A 20,912-nucleotide genomic window follows, 5' to 3' on the forward strand; every position below is an offset into this window, starting at 1 on the left:
AAGGCAGGTGGATCACCTGAGGTCAAGAATTTGAGACCAGCCTGGCCAACATAGTAAAACCCCATCTCTACCAGAAATATAAAAATTAGCCGGGCTTGGTGGCAGGCACCTGTAATCCCAGCTACTTGGGAGTCTGAGGCAGGAGAATCGCTTGAATCTGGGAGGTGCAGGTTGCAGTGAGCCAAGATTGCGCCACTGCACTCCAGCCTTGGCGACACAGCGAGACTCCGTCTTAAAAAAAAAAAAAAAAAAAAATCCAAAAGAACAAGGTATTTAGTAAGTAGATAAATAACTTAATGGATACAAAATGTTACATTTCTTTTATATCCCCTAAATATCTTCTTTTTGGGGTTTTGTTCTTAGAATCATTTCTTGAGCTTCTTTCAAATATTTTAGGTATATCTACTTCTTTAAAAAAAAAAAAAATTAGACACGTGCTCCTACCATACTTACTATTCCCAAATCCTAGTTTTAGCAAAATTACAGTCCACACCCTTTCATTTCACCAAAGTGCTGTCACTTTCCAAAGTAATGGTCCTGTCTGGTGAAATATTACCACCTAAGCACAGCTCCTTACAGTAGTCTACTTATACTCAGATTTCCTCCTCCTCTATACATCCAATTTGGAAATATATGCTTAAAGTTGTAAAAAATAAATGCTAAGGGCTGGGCATGGTGGCTCACGCCTGTAATCCCAGCACTTTGGGAGGCCGAGGCAGGCGGATCACGAGGTCAGGAGATCGAGACCATCCTAGCTAACATGGTGAAACCCCGTCTCTACTAAAAATACAGAAAAATTAGCCAGGCGTGGTGGCGCACACCTGTAGACCCAGCTACTCGGGAGGGTGAGTCGGGAGAATGGTGTGAACCCCAGAGGCAGAGCTTGCAGTGAGCCAAGATCACGCCACTGCACTCCAGCCTGGGTGACAGAGTGAAACTCCGTCTCAAATAAATAAATAAACACTGAGATAGTGGAACTCCATGAAATTCATATTCAAGACACTTTCCAGTAATTCTATGATGTTAATTATTAACCTGCAAAGACTACTTCATGTTTCATCATAGTAAGAAAGATTTTGTTACCCATGATAAATGAAACATATGTATAATGGTAATTTATATTAGTACTAAACTCTATACGTCATCAAAAATAGGTACCAAAATATTTAAGGATCACAAAAAGACATATACTTATATGTATACACTACCAGGAACTTCTGGAGCTCTGACCAAATTGACCATATATTCATCTTTGAATGCCCTCTCTATCACATAGCCCATCATCATAGCACAGGAACGCCAATATGCCTAGAAAAAAAATATACATATATAAAATATATATAAACACACTGAGATTCACTAAAGTTTTGACAATATTAAATTTTAAGTGAACTTCTGACTTAGAAAATATTTCTCATATATCTCTGTTCACACAATGTAGCAACAGTTACCATCAGGCCATGACGTTACCTCGACCAAGCAAAAATCAAAAAAGAATGAAGCATGAACCTCAGGTTCTTAGCAATGTTTCTGTGCAAGATTTCAAACACCATAATGGTTATCAACCCCAACAGATAGTTTTATTATCTGAAAGTATTTATTTTTAACCCACGATAAAGTTAACTTGTTAACAAACTTGTGCTAAAGTAAAATAAATATATTAATTATGTAACTTTATATCATTTACAAATATGGAGAAAAACTCAACTTTTATGAATTATTAGTGACTCTTATCCTATACCTAACACCCTAACACATCGTTCAGATTACTCATATTTATAGCAGAGCAGCAGGAACTGGGCTTTCATCTTACCAGCACATTTTGATTCACGGACATGCCTGAGATGGTATCAGAGCAATGACCTGATCAGTCACAAGGAGAAACCTGCACAATACCTGTCCATTGTGTTCCCCTCCTGCTGACACTACTCTGTGCACTTTTCAGAAGCTCTTCTTAACATTTGAGGACTACAAAAGTGGGATCACTTCTCCATTATAAATTCAATGCAACCATATTACACTAAAAATAAGTACAGACCCAGGCCTTGAAGGCAAGTAGCAACATGTACTTCTTCATCTATCCTACCTAAATGTCTTTAAATGTCTGTTGAACTCCTGTCAGAATGCCTAGGTTCAAATCTGGGCTCCACTATTTCCTAAATCAGTAACCTTGGTCAAGCTGCTGAACTTCTCTTTGTCTCAGTTTATTCATCGGGAAAATGGGCAGAATAGCACGAACTCACAGAGTTTGTATGAAGGTTAAATGAGTTAATATCTGTAAATCACCTAGAACAGTGCCTGATACATAATACATACATACTCATTGTTGGCTATTACTGTCATTTCTATCATTTTCTTGTTCAACTATTTCAACAAATATTTATTAAACACCTACTGTATGTATATTTTATTCATCGGGAAAATGGGGAGAATAGCACGAACTCACAGAGTTTGTATGAAGGTTAAATGAGTTAATATCTGTAAATCACCTAGAACAGTGCCTGATACATAATACATACATACTCATTGTTGGCTATTACTGTCATTTCTATCATTTTCTTGTTCAACTATTTCAACAAATATTTATTAAACACCTACTGTATGTATATCAAGAACTAGGTCCAATAAGGGAAATGGTCCCTATCTTCACATCCGACCATTTATGTTACAAGACAAAATTAAAATATCATATCTAGAGACTAGCCAAGTTGTGTGAGACCTTAGAGAAAAGAGGATTAATTTTGACAAGGAGAAACTTAGAAGGTTCCACAAAGCAGATGGCCTTTTAATTGAATTGTAAAAAATAAATAGGATTTTAATAGAGAGAAAAGAAAATGCTCACATTTGGCGAAAGCATCAACAAAAGCAAGGTGGATAACACAGCATAAACCATTAGTGACTGATATGGTTTAGCCCTGTGTTCCCACCCAAATCTCATCTCGAACGAAGGAGAGACCTGGTAGAAGGTGACTGGATAATGGGGCGGTTTCCCCCAGGCTGTTGTCTTGATAGTGAGTTGAGTTCTCATGAGATCTAATGGTTTAAAGGTGTTTAGCAGTTCCCCTGCTCACTCTCTCTCTTGCCTCCATGTAAGATGTTCCTGCTTCCACTTCTACTATAATTGTTAAGTTTCCTGAAGCCTCTCCAGCCATGAAAAATTGAGTCAATTAAACTTCCTTCCTTTATAAATTACCCAGTCTCAGGGAGTTCTTTATAGCCGTGTGAAAATGGACTAATACAGTGACCAAGTACTCTAATGAGGCCAGAGCAAGGAGGAAGTGGAAAGAAGCAGGGGGAGGCCAAGCTGGAAAGGCAGGCTGGGAACAGATCATACAGGGCCTGGAAAGCTATGTGAATGTTAACAGGCAGGCAAGTTCTTTAGGTGTAAGTGACATGATCCTTGGACAAGTCACTTAATAAAGCTGTTATATGCCTGTAAAAGAACAACTTTTAAGTACCGGAAAAAAAAAGTGGGGGGATGGGTAAGCAGAAAGAGTTAAAAAGTTATTGAAATCATCTAGATAAGATGGTCAAAGGCTGAATTCAAGCAGTAGCAGTGGAAATGGAATCACCCACAATATACAGAGTGATTAATGAATGTAAGTTGAACAAAGATATGAATATAAAAGACATAGCGTACAAAAATACCCACAAATGGATGCCACTGATAAGTTCTGAACTACAAAAGTGCCTAATCTAACAGGTAAAACATTGACTAAAGAGTACAATACAACATTTGAACTTGGCCATATTTTTACATTACACCCCATAGAAAACAGGTCTTAATAAAAAGGTGAAGATACTGGGGAAACAGAAAAAGAATGTAGAGATAGAAATACCTTATTCACTTCTCCTGGATCACGATCTTTGAAAGTAAGAAATTTAATTTCACAGGACTTTGTTAAAGGCTTATACATGTCCCAAGGCTGTCCATCCACCAGAGCCAGAATGGACTTCCTGCAATACCACTCGCTTAAATCTAGAAATTTAGAACAGACTGATTATCTAACAAAATCCAGAGTGAAAAGTTACATGTTTAAGTGCTATATTTAGAAATATAACAATGGAAAGGCAAGATTCAGCAGACTGTCCTTTTTAGAGAAAAAAAGTATATTACGTCTATAATCAATTTAAAAAAAAAAAACCCTACAAAAATTAGCCAGGTGTGGGGGCACGTGCCTGTAATCCCAGTTTTTTGGGAGGCTGAAACAGGAGAATCGCTTGAACCAAGATGGCAGAGGTTGCAGTGAGCCAAGATCATGCCACTGCACTCCAGCCTGGGTGACAGAGCGAGACTCTGTCTCAAAAATAAATAAATAAATAAAATAATACCCAATATACTCAAGGTCTTATTGGTTATTAACAAAATTGCCCAAACCATTTACAAAATTCGTTCAGGCTACATCTAGTTTGAAATTAATTTGCTAATTATTAACGAAAAAAGTTACACTTGAATATTCAGAGAGCAGCATCATGGATACATTTGGATAGATACACACACAACTCAAAAGAAAAGGGAAATATATTAATACACACCTACAAAAATTAGTTCTAGATTGGTTTTGGGTCTTGCTCCCAAACCATCTCTTATTTCCATGACATAGATGCTTCAAGTTAAATACAGTAGTTACCACTTTTTAATAATTAATATTAATTCCCAGATAAGCCAATCAGCTCTGGTCTGTTTCATCATCCCAGAATGCAATGCCAACTGTTAATGCCAATTAGATGTTCTGCAATTACACAGCTACTCACAAAAGTAGTCAAACTACAGGGTCTAAATTATCAACCACTACATAAACCCCGTAAAGTCAGGGATCATGTCTACTTTTGCTCACTCATCAGTATATCCAGAGTCTAGCACCAGGCCTGGAATATAGCAGGTGTTCAATAACAGTTTACTGAATGACTGCAAGCATGAATGACAAGAACATCTCATGGCAGGGGTCATGCTGAGGATGCTTCAGAAGCTTCATCACTACATGTGATGTGTATAAAGCTCCTTAAGGGCCTGAGTTTTGTCTTATCCTCCTCTGTAGTCCTAATGCCTATCACATCGCAGAGGTTCCAGAAATACTTGAAAACCAAATGAGTAAATATTTATAAGTACTAATTCAAATGCCAGAGTGAAGGAAGATTAAGAGTGAGTGTACACTCTCTAGGCCAGTTTAAGCTGATAACTAAAGTTGTTAATGACTTAAATGGAATCGTTAATGAGTTTTCCAAAAATTTAAGCAATGCAGCTAGTCATGCCTGTATCTGTTTTGGGGCTTCTTTAATTTAAATATTACCAGTTCTATCAAACGTACTATCAAAACATTTTGATCAAAAATAAAATATAGAAGTTCTTATTCCCTTCATTTCCACACAAAATCACACATGGGGCACAGTTGTCTCCTTTAAGATATAAATAAATACTTTTACCCCAATCACATTCACCCCATGCACATTCCCACTCACACATTTACCACATGTACATATAAATGTCAACAAAAATACAACACAGAGAGAGCCAAGTGGAAAGCAGATGATAGATGTAAGTTAGGCTATACAATGAAGAGGGGAGAAAGAAAAAGGCGGCAAAAAAAAAGCTGATCATCTGCAGCCATGGCAATCCCTTTACACCAAAATCCTTTATTGAGACCTGCACGGTGACTCCTCCCACCACATCACAGCCCTAGCTAAAAGGAACAAGCAAATCCCAGCTACTTGGGAGGCTGAAGCAGGAGGAGAGCTTGAGGTCAGAAGTTCAAGACCAGCCTGGGCACCACAGCCACCCTCTCTCTCAAAAATAAAAATAAATTAGCCAGGTGTGGTGGTGGGCGCCTGTAGCCCCAGCTACTTGGTAGGCTGAGGCTAGGAGTTTCAGTGAGCTATGATAGTACCACTACACTCCAGCCTGGGAGCAGAGCCAGACCCCCATCTCTAAAATTAAATTAAATTAAAGGAGAAAGCACACTAGTAACAATGCACTCAGGTCTGGCCACTTTCTGCCAGAAAATTATCTAGTACCATAAACAAAGCCAGATTCAAACAAGCGCCAGGCAGGACAATCTGTGCACTACAGTGCCAACCTTGCAATACTCAGAGTACCCTCCAGAACTACAGGGACAGTGAATAGACAATAAGGTGCCAGATAAAGAACCTCTGGGAAGTCCAGGGACTTCTGCGCCCACCACATCTGGCTAATTTATTTCTATTTTTATTTTTTGAGAGACAGGGTGGCTATGGTGCCCAGGCTGGTCTTGAACTTCTGGCCTCAAGCTATCCTCCTGCTTCAGCCTCCCAAGTAGCTGGGATTTGCTTGCTCTTTTTAGCTAGGGCTGTGATGTGGTGGGAGCAGTCACCATGCAGGTCTCAAGAAAGGATTTTGGTATAAAGGGATTGCCATGGCCGCAGATGACCAGAAGTAATTACAGCATCCTGTCTCCTGCACCAGTGCTTCCACACAGCTTAAGTAAAAGGGTCAAAACTGTAACCTGATTCTGCTACTTACGCATGGCACAACTGTAGGGAGTTGAAATGTTTTTATTCATCACGAAGACAGTACCGGGGTCAGTTTTCCCAACATGCTTAACTTCTATCTTCTCAGTTCGGGGAGTTAATGATAACTGCCTGGCTTTCTCTTTATTAAAGAGATCATTCCGCATTTCTGTCAATTCTGACGGTGACAGCTGAGAAGCTGGCGATGTTGCTATAAATCCTGTGGAGTAGTTACAATAAATATGAAGACTGAAAAAATGATTAACGTACTGCCAAAAGTGCGCTCAGAGGTAAAATTAAACCAATTTGTAATATTAACAAACACCAGCGGAAGAAACAGAGCTGGCCCAGATACGTGCCTCTACTTTTAAATTTGGCTCTTTCACATCAGATCGCTATTTCCCACCAATTTCCTGTGTCGTGTTTCCAATCGGTGCTTTACAATAAGGGGCAAAAAGTAACCAGGAAACGGAGTCAAAACTGGACTAGAGTCATTGGGAAGGTGAACAAAGTGGTCGGTTCGACAGGGTCTGAAGAAAAACAAGAAAATTTCAGGAAACCAAAGGTCCCACACCAAAACTATCAATATCCATAATGAGAAATGCTGAGTTTATATCCCAAAGGCCAAATCAGGGAACCTGCCAAGGCAAGTACGAGTATTCCTTGGGAAGACATGGACAGATGTGCACGGAACGTGCGCTGCTTCCCAGAGGCGGGCCCAAGCTCCTCCCGCGGCCTGGCTCCGACCCCTGCCCTTGCCCCTGCCCTTGCCCCTGCCCTCCGCCAGACCCTCGTTCCCATAAATTAGTCCTCCCAAGCTGTGCAAGAGCGACCGCCGCGGAGGGACTGAGAAACCCTCCTCCTTCCTCTGCCCCGCGGGACCTCCCCGGCCCCGCCTCAGGCCCAATCTAGACAGACACCACTATCTAGGCCTCGCTCCCTGTCCCTACGGCCTCTGAAACTCACTCCAGCTGATCCCGCCACCGGGTGCGACCCGCCAGAGCCGCAGCGCCCGGGAACCCATGGCCAGCGCCTCCATAGCAGCGGTGAGAACCGTCGCGCGCAAGTCCTTCTCCGCCCTCCTCCCCCGGAAACCGAACGCGCACTCGGAGTTCCGCAGGACAGGTCTGTTCCGGACCCAGCACTCAGACTGCTCGCCTCCACCGGGGGGCGTCAGGCCTCGCTGGGGATTCAGTGGCTGAGACCCCGAGACTTGGAGCCGGGGCGCGTTACCTGTGCTCGATACCTGGGCGCGGTCACCTACCCAGAGGTGCAGGGCCCCCAGGGCGGTCGGCCTGCCGCCCACCACGTAGGCTCTGCAGGGAAACAGAGTTCCACAGGCGTCGTTGCCCTCCGCCTTCAGCCCTCCGCGGGTTCGATCCCGGCCACCCAGGTGAAGCGCTTGCTTCCCTAAAAGAATATATGGTTTTCTTGGCGGGGGGGGGGGGGGGGGGAGGGAATGGGGAAGGCGTCTTCTATTTTGTCAGCGATGACATCTTCTAACGCGTGGCTTAACTTTAAATTGTGCCGGGTAGGTTCTTAGTTCGGCTGGCGTGGGTCTGCACCCCGGTTCTCCCCTTAGCTGTGGTAATAGAGGCCTCGGAACACGTCCCCTTGACTTTGGAGAGGACGTTGTAATTCGTAAGAGCTCTTTACAAATTTTCTAGTTTAGTTTATATAGTATAGGATGTATAGGAGAAGGCATCCCGGGGCAGAATTTTTGTCTCTAGTTCACTGATGTATCCCAAGCGCCCAGAACAGAGCACAGCGCAGTCAGCGCTCAACAGATGTTTCTTGAATGAATGAATGAATGAATGCCCTTGCAGGCAAACTTCAGCTCATTGTCTAATTTTTCTGTCCTACCAGGACGTGAGTGTTATTTGAAGTAAGCACTCTGTAGGTACAGGATGGAAATATTTTCATTTACAGTAGTTTAATTCTGTGGCTTTACTTAAGGGTGTCGAATCCCCCACTCTGTCCTTTGCCTTGCAATTGGAATGCGCCGCCACCAGGTGGAAGTGCCGCCTAAGGTACAAATATGACCCTGCGCCACGATAGATTGACCGTCTCCTTGGCCCAAATGTTACACTCACAACCACTGCGCCAGGAAAGTGTAAGTATCTTCACTTTTTAAAATGGGAAATGTAAGTGACGGAGCTTGGATTTACATCCAGTCTACATTTTACCAGGCTACATTTCATTTGAGATCCTAATTCAAACCACGAAATGTACATATATACATATAGTGTTGGAGGGCGGGTGTATCTTTTGCTTCCTCAAATTTGCATACAGTTCCCATGAAAGCTGTCTGTTTCATCGGCCTTTTAGAGCCTGTACCCATTTATCCTTACCTAGAAACACTCTAGTGCCCTTAGAACATCTTAGAGCCACATTTAAGCAAAGCCTCTGAACATAAACTTAAGCAAGTTTGATCACAAACCCATTGGAGGCAGGTAATTGGAGTTCACCGGTATGAGAAATTAACCTAGTTGAAAGGTTGTCACTAGTGATAATGGCCAAAAACTACTATGTGCCAATCATAGGGCTTGGTTTATTAATTTTCACAACCTACCTGAGCAATTGGCATAATAATCTTCATATTCCAGGAAAAGAAATTCAGGTTTTAAGAGCTTGAGAGACATAACCGAGGTAAATCTTTGGCCAAGAATTCCCCCCAAATATTTTCTTACTCTGAATCTTCTTTATCTTGCCTTCTTTATCAACCAGCTCCCCAAATCTTAGTCTCACTCTGTCAATGTCTCTGCCAAATAAAAAGTATCAAGTCCATAACAGTAAATATCTAAGATAAGCCTGGATCATTACTGTGCCAGAAAGCCTACAACTAACTATAAAATACAGACAAACAGAAACATGTTAAAAAGGACGGCGGACCAAGCTCAAAGGTCCTCCCGCTGTCCAAATTTGGGAGAGTTTGCATAACAAAAAGAATAATGCTGAAATATTATGACATGTATATTAAAAATTCATGAATCCGTAATGACACTCAAGAATAAATCAGTGTAGAAAGAGTGAAGAGAGTTTTCTGTACAAAAGAATGCCAGATAATAAAAGTCATAGGAATAATAGAATAGGGAAAATCACCATTCTGCATCTACCAATGTAACCATTGGTACAGGAAGGGATCGTCAATAGATGCTAAAATCAATAGAGAAAGTTTGTTGAGGATCAATATATTCACATAGTCTCTAAGTATCACCTCACAAATTACTGACAAAATATAAATGGATAAGTGAAACTTTTCAATTGAGAAATCTGGTGGATATCATCATCAAGTGGTCAAACTTATCATCACCCAAAATGAGACAATCTGACATTATTTGTGCTTCTTGGTTGTGATATAAACAATATTATCTATGGAGTATTCCTAACATAAATATTTAACCTGAATCTAAAGAATTATGAGGAAATCAGGTATATCCAAAAAGTGATATATTCTACAAAACAACTGACCTAAACTCTTCCAAAATGTAAGTTTTATGAAAGATGAACCCCCAAATAGTTAATAAACTGTCCTAAATTAAAGGAGACTAAAGAAATATACAGTTATTATCAATGCATGATCCTCGCTAGGTTTTGGATCAGGAAAAAAAATTTACAAAGAATGTTACTGTGACAGAGAAACTTGAACTGTATACTAAATAATATTATATCAATGTTATACTTCTTGGATACAATAATAGTGTCATGGTCATATAGGAAATAATCCTTATTCTTAAGATATATATATTAAAGTATTTAGGAACCAAATATCACTATGCCTATAACAAACTCTCAAATGTTTCAGCAAAAACAGGGAGCTCTATATTGAGGGAGGGAACAAGACAAATTTAGCAAATGTGGCAAAATGTTAACAATTAGAGAATCTAAGTGAGGATTTTAGTTGAACTACTCCTTCAACTTTATTCTGAAATGTTTCAACATCAAAACTTTGGAGAATAACTTCAGTGGTTTTCAACCATGAAAGCTTATTTTGCTTATGTTGACTGTCAGTGATGGCAGCTACCAGCCAATTGTGGCTCTGCAACTTTATTCCAGAATCCAGGCCATAGAAGCAGCCCCTACTTGGTCTTGTGCTTCTTGTGGCAGAGGGAAAAGAATGCAGTTAACCACCTTGTGCACTGGCTCTTAAGAGCTTCTGTTCAGACTCACCTGTGTCTCAGCCACACAGTCCCCTGGCCCCAGCAAGTCCCCTGGTCAAGACCAATGTCAATCAAGTAGGATGCCTCCTGCAGGGAGCCAGTAAATGAGGTTATATACTTCACATTCAAGGAGGAATGCAAATCACTGGAATCAAGATTCAATAACAACGCCAGGTTTCATGGCTCACTCTTGTAATCCCAGCACTGTGGAGTGGCTGAAGTGAGCGGATCCTTTGAGATCAGGAGATGGAGACCAGTCTGGATAACATGGCAAAACCCTGTCTCTACAAAACAAACACAAAAAATCAGCTGGGTGTGGTGGTACTTGGGAGGCTGAGGTGGGAGAATCACCTGAGCCCAGGAAGTCGAGGCTGTAGTGAGCTGTGATTGCACCACTGCACTCCGGCCTAAATGACAGAGTGAGATCCTGTTCCAAAAGAAAGAAAAAAATCCAATAACACTAATTTTCCCAAGATCGCAAAGATTATCTGGGGCTCAAACTCAGATCTGGCTGTCTCCAAACCCTATACTTTCTTTGTTCTCAAATTCATACGCTTTTTAAATCCAAATATTTGATTTTACATTTTCAAATCATTATACATTTACTTGTGGGAAATTTTGTCTTTTAATGTAAAGGTGCCTAAGGAAAAGTTTCACTCTCAGTTCTTTTCTTGATTCACAAGTTCTTACCAAAACCCCACACAGGATACCACTGTTGAGAGTTCTCGATGCCTCTATCAGCTACCCCATTATTATGCCTCTATCAGTATCCCCATAAGATAGAGGAACATAACCTCTATCTTATGTTCCTCCTACTGACCCAACATGCAAGATACCAAACATATGGTTCTGTGCCTCACAAAGCTGTACTTTTAATCAGTTTGTGTTAGTCCAGATACTCTGAAGAACAGATACCAAGACAGAGGTAAGTATGCAAGGAATTTGTTAGGAGAAATGTTTGTAAGGGAAAAGGGGAAGGTGGCCAGGTAAGGCTGACTCCATGTGAAGAAGAGAAGGAAGGAAAATTGAATGAACGCATTCTTGACCACCAGTGCAGTCTAATAAAGTTTCAGCAAGATCATTAGGTGAATCCCCAAAGCCAAAGTGGGCATGCCTCAGTGTCCCCACTGTGCTCAGTCTTTGGCTGGGAGCAGCCCCTGGGAAGCAGGAAGCATGTTTGCCTCAAAGCAAACATGTTATTTCAGAGTTCAGCAGCTGGGGCCCTGGGTCAGTTACACTGCCTGTAATTGAAGGTCTAGGAAGCATACAAATAAGCTGTATTTTGGGAATCAAATAATTGCAGAAGCATTTGACATGCATTTTACATGTCTACATAATAAAAACACATTTGTATCAATTATCGCACATCAGGGGTCAACACCCTCTACTTCCACCTGAGGACAAATTGCTGTGAAATAACAAGAGATGATGAATAGGCAGGTGTAACACATGGATTTTTTTTTCTCTTGGTATGTGATGTCATGAGGCTAAATGGTACCTTTATTTCTTTATATATATATATATATATATATATATATATATATACATATGTATATACGTATATATACTTTAAGTTCTAGGGTACATGTGCACAACGTGCAGGTTTGTTACATCGGTATACATGTGCCATATTGGTTTGCTGTGCCCAGCAACTTGTCATTTACATTAGGTATTTCTCCTAATGCTATCCCTCCCCCAGCCCCCTACACCCTAACAGGCCCCGGTGTGTGATGTTCCCCTCCCTGTGTCCATGTGTTCTCATTGTTCAACTCCCACTTATGAGTGAGAACACAGTGTTTAGCTTTCTGTCCTTGTGATATTTTGTTGAGAATGATGGTTTCCAGCTTCATCCATGTCCCTGCAAAGGACATGAACTCATCCTTTTTTATGGCTGCATAGTATTCCATGGTGTATATGTGCCACATTTTCTTTATCCAGTCTATTATTGATGGACATTTGGGTTGGTTCCAAGTCTTTGCTATAGCGAATAGTCCTGCAATAAACATACATGTGCATGTGTCTTTATAGTAGCATGATTTATAATCCTTTGGGTATATACCCAGTAATGGCATTGCTGGGTCAAATGGTATTTAAAGTTGTAGATCCTTGAGGAATCGCCACACTGTCTTCCACAATGGCTGAACTAATTTACACTCCCATCAACAGTATAAAAGCGTTCCTATTTCTCCACATCCTCTCCAGCATCTGTTGTTTCCTGACTTTTTAATGATCGCCATTCTAATTGGCTTGAGATAGTATCTCATAGTGGTTTTGATTTGCATTTCTCTGATGACCAGTGATGATGAGCAATTTTTCATATGTCTGTTGGCTGCATAAATGTCTTCTTTTGAGAAGTATCTGTTCATATCCTTTGCCCACTTTTTGATGGGGTTTGTTCTTGTAAATTTGTTTAAGTTCTTTGTAGATTCTGGATCTTAGCCTTTTGTCAGATGGGTAGATTGTGAAAATTTCCGCCGTTCTGTAGGTTGCCTGTTCACTCTGATGATAGTTTATTTTGCTGTGCAGAAGCTCTTTAGTTTAATTAGATCCCATTTGTCAATTTTGGCTTTTGTTGCCATTGCTTTTGGTGTTTTAGTCATGAAGTCCTTGCCCATGCCTATGTCCTGAATGGTATTGCCTAGGTTTTCTTCTAGGGTTTTTATGGTTTTAGGTCTTACATTTAAGTCGTTAATCCATCTTGAGTTAATTTTTGTATAAGGTATAAGGAAGGAATCCAGTTTCAGCTTTCTACATCCAGTTTTCCCAGCACCGTTTATTAAATAGGGAATCATTTCCCCATTGCTTGTTTTTGTCGGGTTTGTCAAAGATGAGATGGTTGTAGATGTGTGGTGTTATTCTGAGGGCTCCATTCTGTTCCATTGGTCTACATACCTGTTTTGGTAGTGGTACTTTTATTTCAACATTATTCCTTATCAACTCTGTTGTGAGCTGAGGGGGCAATAGAGTGTGTGTGTGTGTGTGTGTGCGCGAGCGCACATAAGGGTGGAGGGGGTGAGAGGGTTCTGGAAAAATGAAAGGCAGATGAATACAAAGATATATACATAATCTACTCCTTCAGCTATCATTTATCATTTCTCCTCAAACCATCTCTTTCTTATCAGAAATTTCCTAATAGTAAGGGGAGAACCAAGGATACAGATCACAGATAGACTTTCTTGTACAAAATATTTTTGTTTCATTCACAGAAAACTATAATGTATGTACATATATGTATATATATGAATTGTGTTAATTTTTATGTTTCCAACCCTCATTAATAAGTACTAAATAATGTTTATTTAAAATGTTGATGATACGGTAAGTGTTGAAAATTATAAATATCACAACTCGAAGAGATAGTACAGATCATAATTTCACTCCCTTCTTTTAATAGGTAGAGAAGATGAATCACAGAAAGGCTAGTATTTGTCTCAAGGTCATAGAAATGCTAGTATAGCATCTGGGGTCACTGGAAACGCCAGAGAATGCAGAAAATGCCAGGACTCCTGAAATTGGCATGTGGTCCTTAAAATGCTCTGAATCGGCCGGGAGCGGTGGCTTACGCCTGTAATCCCAGCACTTTGGGAGGCCGAGACGGGCGGATCATGAGGTCAGGAGATCGAGACCATCCTGGCTAACACAGTGAAATCCCGTCTCTACTAAAAATACAAAAAAAAAAAAAAAAAAAAAAATTAGCCGGGCATGGTGGCGGGCGCCTGTAGTCCCAGTTACTCCGGGAGGCTGAGGCAGGAGAACAGTGTGAACCCGGGAGGCGGAGCTTGCAGTGAGCCGAGATCGCGCCACTGCACTCCAGCCTGGGTGACAGAGTGAGACTCTGTCTCAAAAAGAAAAAAACAAAAAACAAACAAAGAAAAAAAGAAAAAAGAAAAGAAAAAGAAAAAAAAACCACTCGGAATCATCCCACCCTGCAGCAGTCACACCAAATCCTTCATTTCATAGCTTTGTGAACACTGCAAGAATTCGGCTCCTATTCTTAGAAAGTCAAAGATGTGCTAATCCCTCAAACACATGTTAATATGGATTTTCTTTGATGAAAAGGAACAAATACATTCTTCAAAAGTAAACTTCTCCCTGGTCCCTCATATCCTATTTCAGAGCAAGAAAGCCTATTAGACTAACAGCAAGCTCATTCAGAGTCTTTTAGAGGTGGGGGTGCTCATGGTTCCTTGGGAGTAGAGTTAGAGTTGATTAAGGTATCCTCTTTTGGTCAAACAGATACTTTCCTTCAGAACCCCTTCCCCTTAATTATATGTAATTTTTTTCCTATTCCTTCATTGTTGTTTGAAATTCCCAGCCTGGTCTGCCTTATTCCTTGTCTCTCAGCTTTGATACTTGCCTGCCTTCCCTCCCCTCCCCACCATCCAATCTTGACCTATCCTGGGAAGAAGACACAGATGGGTCCTGATCACCCAAAAGCCACCTGCACCCAGTGACTATACCACTCCTGAAATGTGGTATAGTGAGGGGGAAAAGCCTAGGTTTGATCCCAGCTCTCCCCTTTGTCCATACTCTCTCTCTCTCTCTCTCTCTGATGTACACTTAGGATATTTAAAGTATTTTGCTGCAGTGAGCATCTGTCTATGTAATATCTGTGCACTGGTGTAAGTATTTCTTCAGAAGAGGTTGCTAGCAATGGAACTGCTTGGTCAAGGTTACATGCATATGACATTTTGATAGAGACTGCCAAGTGTCCATCAAAGCCATTACCACACAAGACACAGCAGAAATATGTTTCTTTTAGATAGCACTTGTGAATATTATCCTGGTGATAAAAGGCGACACCTTCATGCATCTTTGCGTTTGTGACTAAAGTCCAGAGTCACACCCTCTAATCTTCCACCTTTTTTGTTTCATATTCAAGACCTTGTCAAACCTAGCCTGGCACTTATCTATTGGGGTCATCACAGAAAATGCAAACCCAGAGCCCGTAATTTCAACTTCTTGTCAATCTCTCATCCAAAGGGCTGGATTTTATCTCTAAATCCTGTTATTACCTTTTCCACCACACAATTGCATATCTTTAATTAGAATGAGTTTATCTAGCTGGACCTTTCTTAGTACTTTCCTCTTGATTCCCTGTCTCCTAATTGTTTTTACATTTTTTTTGTTGTTTTACATTCCACAAACAATGTAGTCTCCCTATCAAAATTCAAACTAAGAATATTTAGGGAGTAAAGCATGAAAGTCTTCCTTCTTAATCTTTTTGTACTATCTATATGTCTATAGCTATATCTCAAATATTATTTTGTAATCCATTATTTAATATCTAACTGTTCCATACTGATGGTATTTGGATTGCTCAAATAAATCCCCAAATAGAAGTGGTAAGGCAATGAAATATAAGGACAAGAAGAATAAAGAAAAAATAACTCCCTGAACAATTCTCTCTGTGACAACTGTGGGAGTATTTTGATAACTGTTGGCAACAGGACACTGCATGTGATGTGGGGAAGGAAACCTTGGCATTCAAACAAGCAAATGGTTTGGCGACAGTTTATTAAATTTCTGCCATGCTTGCAAATGCCAGTAGCAATTTCTCAGACTGCAGAATTGCTACACGTGTCAGGTTTGAGACTGTTTCACAATTGTCATCAAATAATTCATCCTTCAAAATTAAAGATTATATGAACTCTGAGTAATCGTCACTTCTAAAACAAATGTTTTACTGGAGTTTATGGATTTCACTTGCACATTTTGAACGCTTCTGTGCCATAGAATGAGGATAAGCAAAGCATCCAGATAACACTATATGTAATTTAGTCTTACCAGGAGATTTCTATCAGACTATTAAATCTTCTTCAGACAAAAATAGTCCCCGTTTCTTCTTACATTTATAGCTACAAACGCCCACCATTACACTTTAAGGAGATAGAATAAGAAGAGCAAACTAAACCCAAAGCTAGTGGAAGAAAGGAAGTTATATAGATTCAAGCACAAACCAATGAAATAGAGACTAGAGAAACAACACAGAAAATCCAAACAAAAAGTTGATTTTTTTGAGAAGTTTAACAAAATTGACAACCCTTTAGCTATTGACAAAAGAGAAAATATAAATTATTAAAAATCAGGAATGAAAGAGGCCACATCACTACCAATCTTACAGAAATAAAAGGATTATAAGGAAAACTATGAACAACTATATGCCAACAAATTAGATAGCTTAGATGAAATGGGCAAATTCCTAGAAAGATGCAATTACCAAAAATGTAGTGGGAGAAATAGAAAATCTGAATAGGCCTACACGAAATAAAGAGCTCAAATTAGTCATTTCAAAATGTTCCATCAGTAAAAGACGGGTCCAGATGACTTTACTGATGAGATCTGCAAAACATTCAAAGGAGAATTAATACCAATTCTTTACAAACTCTTTCAAAAGGTAGAAGAAGGGGGAACACTTTCTAACTCACTTTATGATGCCAGAATTAGAATTACCCTGATGCCAAAACCAAAGAAATCACAAGAAAACAGAACAAAGTAAAACTACAGACCAGTAGCCCTTAGGAATATAGAAGCAAAAATTCCTCAACAAAATTCTAGCAAACTTAACCCAGCAACATATAAAAATGTTTTAACGTATCAATATAATCAATGTATAACATACCATATAACAGAATAAGGAACAAAAACTACATGATCATCTAAATAGATACAAAAAAGGTATTTTACAACATCCAACACTCTTTCATGATTAAAAAAAAGCTCAATAAATTATGAATAGAAGGGAAATTGCTCAACCTAATAAACATTCAACAAACTAGGAAGAGGCATGAAAAGCAGTAAGATGCCCAACCTCATTAACCTCAGGGAAATGTACATAAAAGTAAAATGAGATACTACTTTATACCCACTAGAATGGCTATAATTAAAGAGGCCAATATTCACAAGTATTAGTGAGGAGGTAGATATACTGGAGGCCTCACACGCTGCCTGTGGGAATGTAAAGTAGTACAGCTGATTTAGAAAACAGGCTGGCATTTCCTCAAAATGTTGAACATGGAGTTATCATGTAACCTAGCAATTCAATTTCTACATAAATACCAAGAGAGTACAGGTAGAGTGGCTCACACCTGTAGTTCCAGCACTTTGGGAGGCTGAGGCAGGAGGATCACTTGAGCCCAGAAGTTTGAGACCAGCCTGGGCAACATGGTGAGACTCCATCTCTTAAAAAAGAAAAAAAGAAATCAAGAGAAATGAAAATGTATGTCCATACTAAAAATGGTACATGCATATTCATAGCAGTATTATTCACAGTAGCCAAAAAGTGGAAACCAACCAACTGTCCATCAACTGACGGATGGGAAACAAAATGTGGTATATCCATACAGTGGAATATTACTCACAAAAAGGAATGAAGTACGATATATGCTACAACATGGATGAATCTAGAAAATATTATGTTAAATGAAAGAAGTCTATCACAAAGAATCATGCGTTTTATAATTTCATTTCCATTAAATGTACAGAATAGGGAAAGCTACAGAGACAGAAAGTAGATATGTAATTGATTAGGACTGGAGAAGTAGGATGGGAAATGGGGAGTGACTGCTAAGGGGAACTAGGTTTCTTCTAGGAGGGACTAAAATGTTCTAAAACTAGATGCAGTGATGGTTTCACATCCCTGTAAATATATTAAACAATATCGAATTTACACTTTAAATGAGTGAATTGTATGGTATGTGAATTATATCTCAGTAAAGCTGTTAAGAAAATTTCTGACCTGTCTGGCTGGCCTTCGGAGAGGATGCCTAATTCCTAGTCCGTTAATCATGACGCTTGCCTCTTCCCATCAATCTTGACATGCCTGGGGAGAAGACACAGCTGGGTTCTGACCACCAAAAACTAGCTGAATGCAACCATCATGAACTGCCTCTGAGTGTCTAATATAACATAGGCTGCAGAGCCAAGCTGCCTACATGCAAATCCCTGCTCTCCACTTCTTGGCCTTGTAACTTTAGGCAAGTTCATTTCCACTTCATGCTTCCAATTAATCATATGAAAAACTGCATTAATAATAATACCTGCTTCATAGCATTTGGGGATGACTAAAGCACTTAATGCATAGATGGCATTTGGCACACTATCAGGTCGTTCAATAAAGCAGGTTATTGCTACTGCAACTAGCCTCTTCATACCCTGGAGGCTGATTCTAGCCCAGATTTTTGGGTGACTTTTTACTCTACTTCACGTGGGAATGGCAGAAGTCACCTTCACTAGACTCCCTAATGCAGCAACAGGCACTAGACTTCTTTGCTATGCCATGAATTGGCAGCACAGCCATTTGGGCATGGGAAGCAAGTTAGCACATAACCACAGTTAAATGCAATTATATGTGTTTTTTAATTTTACAATTTTCTGAATCAAGTGTGTATCAACTAAAGGGACTGTTACTACCTCATTCTTAGAAAAACAACTGTATTATGGTTTACCAGAGAAACAAACCAATAGATCATATGGATTTAGATGATATAAATGTAATAAATCTGTAATAGAGAGATTTATTATAAGGAATTGGCTCATGCAAGTATAGAGTCTGAGAAGTCCTATAATCTGCAGTTGGCAAGCTGGAGACACAGAAAAGGAGTTGGTATAGCTCCAGTCTCAATCTGAAGACTGACAGCCAGGGACTGATGGTGTAAGTCCCCGTCTGAGGGAAGAAAACCAGTGTCTGTGCTCAAGCAGTCAGGCAGACAGAGTGACTTGTCCCTTCCTCTAATTTTGTTCTAGTCATGACCTCAATGGATTGGATGGTGCCCACCCACAATGGGGAAAGCAATCTGTTTTACTCAGTCAACTGATTCAAATATTCATCTCTTCCAGAAATAGCCTCACAGACACACTCAGAAATAATGTCTAATCAGATATCTGGGCACCCGTGACCCAGTCAAATTGACACATAAAATTAACGATCACAGGTCTACCCCTTGTCAACTTGGCATCCATACATTTCTCCTTAACCCATACTTAATCTTCAAATAAAAACATTAACAAGATTATAATTCCACCTAACATGATTCAACTGTTTTCTGTACAATTGAAAATGCACTAACTCCTTCCACAGAAGAGATGACGTCCTTGAGTGGTGCTTATTCTTCTTGATATCCCAAAAATTAAATACTAAGATGTAGAAGTAACAGTACTTAAGTACTAGGAAGTCAAGTCATTATTCTTATATTACATGATAAGGGAATGAGAGGAAAGCAAACAATGATATTTGATATGTACATGTACACATACACATATAGATATGGATATGTATGTGTATATATACAACAAAATATTTACAATAAAATAAGGAGGAAATACTCATGATAACCATGGTCCTCATTTCTGTAATGGTCACATAGCCATAGTTGGTATTTATAACTACCTTCCTCCACTACCCCATCTATATTTTCTTGCCTTCAGCAATCACCTCAGCTGGTTCTTTACCTTGTAGAGTGACTCAAAACTTCATTCCTAAAGGGACTAGGCCAGTAGTTGTCCTGCACGGGTTGGATTATTATAGTTTTCTTTTTTTATTATTTTTATTTTTTCGTAGAGATGGAGTCTAGCTATGTGGCCCAGGCTGGTCTTGAACTCCTGGCCTCCAGTGATCCTCCCACCTTGGCCTCCTAAAGTGCTGGGATTACAGACATGAGTCACTGCTCCTGGCCTGTTGTTGCAGTTTTCCGTTGGCTGTAATCACAAGGCATGGTAATACTAAGAGACACTCTGAGGGATCTCCTTTATTCCAGAGATGCTCTTTCTTACCTTCATTGTAGAGTAGTAGTCCAATTTCCCCTTGGTAGTCAGAACCAGTCACCCTGGCCAGCATGGTAGTTCTCTTCTTTGCCTGTTGGTTCAGAGTATGGGAGCCCAAAGTGGCCAAGTGGCAATCTTAACTTCCAATTCAATGGAATTGTTGTGTCTCCTGGTGGAAGCATTCCTCCCTCTGGAACTAAGACCTTTAGGCCAGTAGGCCACGTGGTTGCAGGAACAGGAAGCAAACATTTTGCTACTGGGTCACTAAGGATAATAGTGAGAGGTGCCAATTCTATTTCCACCCCTTGATTCTTGAACTCATGAATCTTAACTATGGGAGAAGCAGCACAATATATTGGACACCAATTCAGAGGATATACAGCCTTCTAGGAAGCCTTGCCCAAGCCCTGCAAGGTATTATTACCTATTGTCACTGATGCTGTAACTGAGTCTTCAAAAAGCACTGTTCTATTTAGCCAGCTACTTCAGGATAGTAGGGAACGTGGT

General features: G+C 40.0%; 1 protein-coding gene across 8 annotated transcripts in view; it reads right to left on the reverse strand.

Annotated features, from left to right (window-relative positions):
* Positions 1 to 20,512, reverse strand: part of MRPL39 (mitochondrial ribosomal protein L39) — a 43,626-nt gene extending 23,114 nt beyond the window's left edge. For 2 of the 8 annotated variants that reach the window (XM_016938443.4, XM_063803552.1), the window contains exons 1-5: positions 7,450 to 7,579; positions 6,843 to 7,013; positions 6,497 to 6,703; positions 3,840 to 3,979; positions 1,209 to 1,308 (exon numbers count right to left, since the gene is read on the reverse strand). In XM_016938443.4, the coding sequence (XP_016793932.1) occupies positions 1,209 to 1,308; positions 3,840 to 3,979; positions 6,497 to 6,650 (394 nt within the window). In that variant the 5' untranslated portion in view covers positions 6,651 to 6,703; positions 6,843 to 7,013; positions 7,450 to 7,579. The other 6 variants (XM_016938441.4, XM_009446965.5, XM_016938442.4 and 3 more) reach the window with 5 other exon arrangements.
* Positions 20,513 to 20,912: the final 400 nt, after the last annotated feature.

Source organism: Pan troglodytes, chromosome 22, assembly GCF_028858775.2.
Source record: "Pan troglodytes isolate AG18354 chromosome 22, NHGRI_mPanTro3-v2.0_pri, whole genome shotgun sequence".
NCBI classification, from domain to species: domain Eukaryota; kingdom Metazoa; phylum Chordata; class Mammalia; order Primates; family Hominidae; genus Pan; species Pan troglodytes.